Here is a 2784-nt window from a genome sequence, read left to right on the forward strand (position 1 = left end):
TCATGCCATCCATATACTTATACATTTTATTAAAATGGGGGAGTAGGAGAATTGGATGGAGGAGATTCATTGTTCCCATTCCTTTCATGTCTTTTTTGACCACCCATCTCAGATACAGTGAAATGTAATCATTGAGATAGTAAAACTGTTTTCTGGCAACACACACCACCAGCTAGGTATAAAAACATTGAAGACATAAACACATGTGAGTGCAAATCTGTTTTTATTTCTTAAGAAGCAGGATTATTGTGTAATATGAATTCATCACAGGGACAAGGAGTTAGATTTCATGGGTGAGATCACAGTTTTGTTATGATCATCAATTCAAGACTGGATTCTCAGCCTCTTCACTCTTAGGGCAGTTGGCAGCAACGGGCTACGGTCCAGTCTATGAGTGGACACAGGCAGTGGCAAATGTTTTCGTTCTGTACATTCCAAGATCCACAAGCAAAGCCACAAGAACAACCAGTAGCAACCATCCCTGCATGGTTGAATGAGAAAAAGACATCAGAGACCTAAGACCTAACGAGGAGAGTCCCTAACTATTATCCCTAGGAAGCTTATGCATAGATCTACATTTTATGGGACATAAAACTAAGTCAATTTTGTGAGTCATCTTCAAAAACATCATTTAAATTAAAAGACTTGGAGTTTCACTATCTTTCAATTGATGACAAATTCACGTCTCTGCTGACACCTTTTCTACCTCAACAAGGGAATAGAATGGGAGAGAAAAAAAGGTCCATAGCCATGAGCACACAATTGAATTCTGCATAGACTGCCATGTATGGGCATGCATAAAGAAGTGACAAGAAGAGAAAACCCAGAGTCCCTCAGCAGCACCCTTCAGGGAACTGAAAACCAGAAAGGGATTTCTAGGAACCTGGGATTATGCCTCAACTCCATGACAATAAAAATATGAGTTAGGAGAATTTAGTATTAGGTAAGGATTGGGATGGACACAGGGACACCTTAATCACAAACGCTCCTTGAGGAGTTACTCACCAGCAGGACAGGAGGCTAGTCTGCCCATAGCCTTGACACTAGTGCAGGAGAAACTCTTAGTCACAGGGGAATGACGGGAAGCTGAGTAAGAGAAAAGAAGTGACATTGCCCATGAACCTTCTCAATATTCCACTTTAAATCCTCTCTGTCTTGGTACTGTCATTGTTTCCATAATTAGTCCACTCACTAACTTTTAAGATTTAGTTTCTTCATTTGTGAATGGAAATGATAGAAATAAAGTATACTTACCTCTAAAGTGGCTGTGAAAATTAAGTTAACTAAAAGCTTAATATTATACTTGTTTCATTATGTGCTAATACATTGTAGGACCTATTCTCCTTTTCTTCATCCTCATTAAGAACACTGAGTTCTTACCTAGGAGATACAAAGGGTAGAGTACTAAGAAAAGCCCTGACCAGGAAAGCAGGTAAGAAGTAGACTGACTAGAGGTTGAGATCTTAGAGTGTGATAGAAGGGATTTTAGGTATTATGAGCAGTCAGCATGAGCAAGGATTAGTCTGTGTTTTCTTCTATTCATCTCATACCTTGCAGGGCAAAATATTCCCGGATCTTTTTCTCCAGGAGAGATTCTAAGTTCTGCCCAGTATTCCCTGGGACCATCAGTTGAAAAAGGAAGATGATGAGGAGAAGAGAACAAGTTGTAGTCTTCATCCTGTTGAGAGTCAATTTCCTTGGGCTGGAAGAAAAAGGCAAAGAACGTGAGATCACTGAGCTCTGGCATGGCTGCGAGAGATAGGAAATATTCTGGATAGAGTAGGGAGGGAGTGATAGAAGTTACCAGACTGTAGCTGTTTTAGCTCTTAGAGAAGTGGAGAGTTCCCACAGAACTGACTGACTCACCAGAAGCTCGGGAGTGGTTCCAGTGCCTGACCAGCTGAGATGCTTTAATACATTGTGGGATTGCTGACCTGGGCTCCCTTAATATATACAAGCACATCCCAGTGACGTGGATGCTTTTAGTACGTTTAGAAATCCCAGATATCTTGTAGAACAATTTTATGTGAATTAAGAAACTTGATAAAGTAGAAAAAGTGAGGTCCTGAAACTGAGGAATCAAATCCACTTCACTAGTCTGAAAAAGCTGAAACTTAAAATTTTAACCCCACCCCAGTGTTATGGGAGATGCAATCAGCTGTTGGTTCATCAGCAAAACTGCCAGGTAGAGACTATTGACCCCATAGAGGTTCCTGGAAAACCTTGCAGAGAGCTCTATAGAGGCAGCATCAAGGACTTGTAACACAGTCTATTATGAGCCTGTCATTGATGAAGCTACATTCAAGTTGTCCCAACTCCTGAAATTAACACACACACACAAACAGAGACAGAGACAGAGACAGAGAGACAGAGAGAGACAGAGACAAGTGTGTTCCAAATTCTAAAAAGATACATCTCACCAGAAAAGGAACAAGAGAGAACTAAAGCTTTTCGGAAAGAGAGGCTGCATGTCTCTTCGATGGGTGCTGAGACCTTTTCGCACATGGTGTAAGCATACCTCTTACTGCATCAGCAGTTGTGAGGGGGCTTGTAGTTGAAAATTTCCTGTACCACAGAAGCTCCCTAAAAATCATTCAGAGGCTTAATATTAATTACTAATGCTCAGCCAATAACTCAGAATTATTACTAATTCTTAAACTTTAAGTTAACCTTTGTTGATCATTTTCACTCAGCCATATGGTCATACCTTTATTACTATGGTACATTCATCTGATCTCTCTGCTTCTGTCTGGTGACTCCTCTGACTCTGCCCTTCTTCATCTC

At 40.6% G+C, this 2784-nt stretch overlaps 1 protein-coding gene across 2 annotated transcripts; it reads right to left on the reverse strand.

The window, feature by feature from the left end:
• Positions 1–206: 206 nt before the first annotated feature.
• On the reverse strand, positions 207–2013 carry LOC125413226 (resistin-like alpha). Of its 2 annotated transcripts, none has more exons than XM_087900596.1 (4): positions 1867–2013; positions 1551–1702; positions 1006–1086; positions 207–481 (listed from the first exon to the last, which is right to left on the reverse strand). In XM_087900596.1, exons 2-4 carry the CDS (start codon positions 1675–1677, stop codon positions 354–356), a joined length of 336 nt encoding a protein of 111 aa, XP_087756722.1. In that variant the 5' UTR covers positions 1678–1702; positions 1867–2013; the 3' UTR covers positions 207–353. The 2 variants fall into 2 exon arrangements, with proteins under 2 accessions (XP_087756722.1, XP_048310373.3); XM_048454416.3 differs by lacking the exon at positions 1867–2013 and adding an exon at positions 1805–1863.
• Positions 2014–2784: the final 771 nt, after the last annotated feature.

This window comes from Myodes glareolus, chromosome 2 (assembly GCF_982192425.1).
Source record: "Myodes glareolus chromosome 2, mMyoGla1.1, whole genome shotgun sequence".
Lineage (NCBI taxonomy): Eukaryota > Metazoa > Chordata > Mammalia > Rodentia > Cricetidae > Myodes > Myodes glareolus.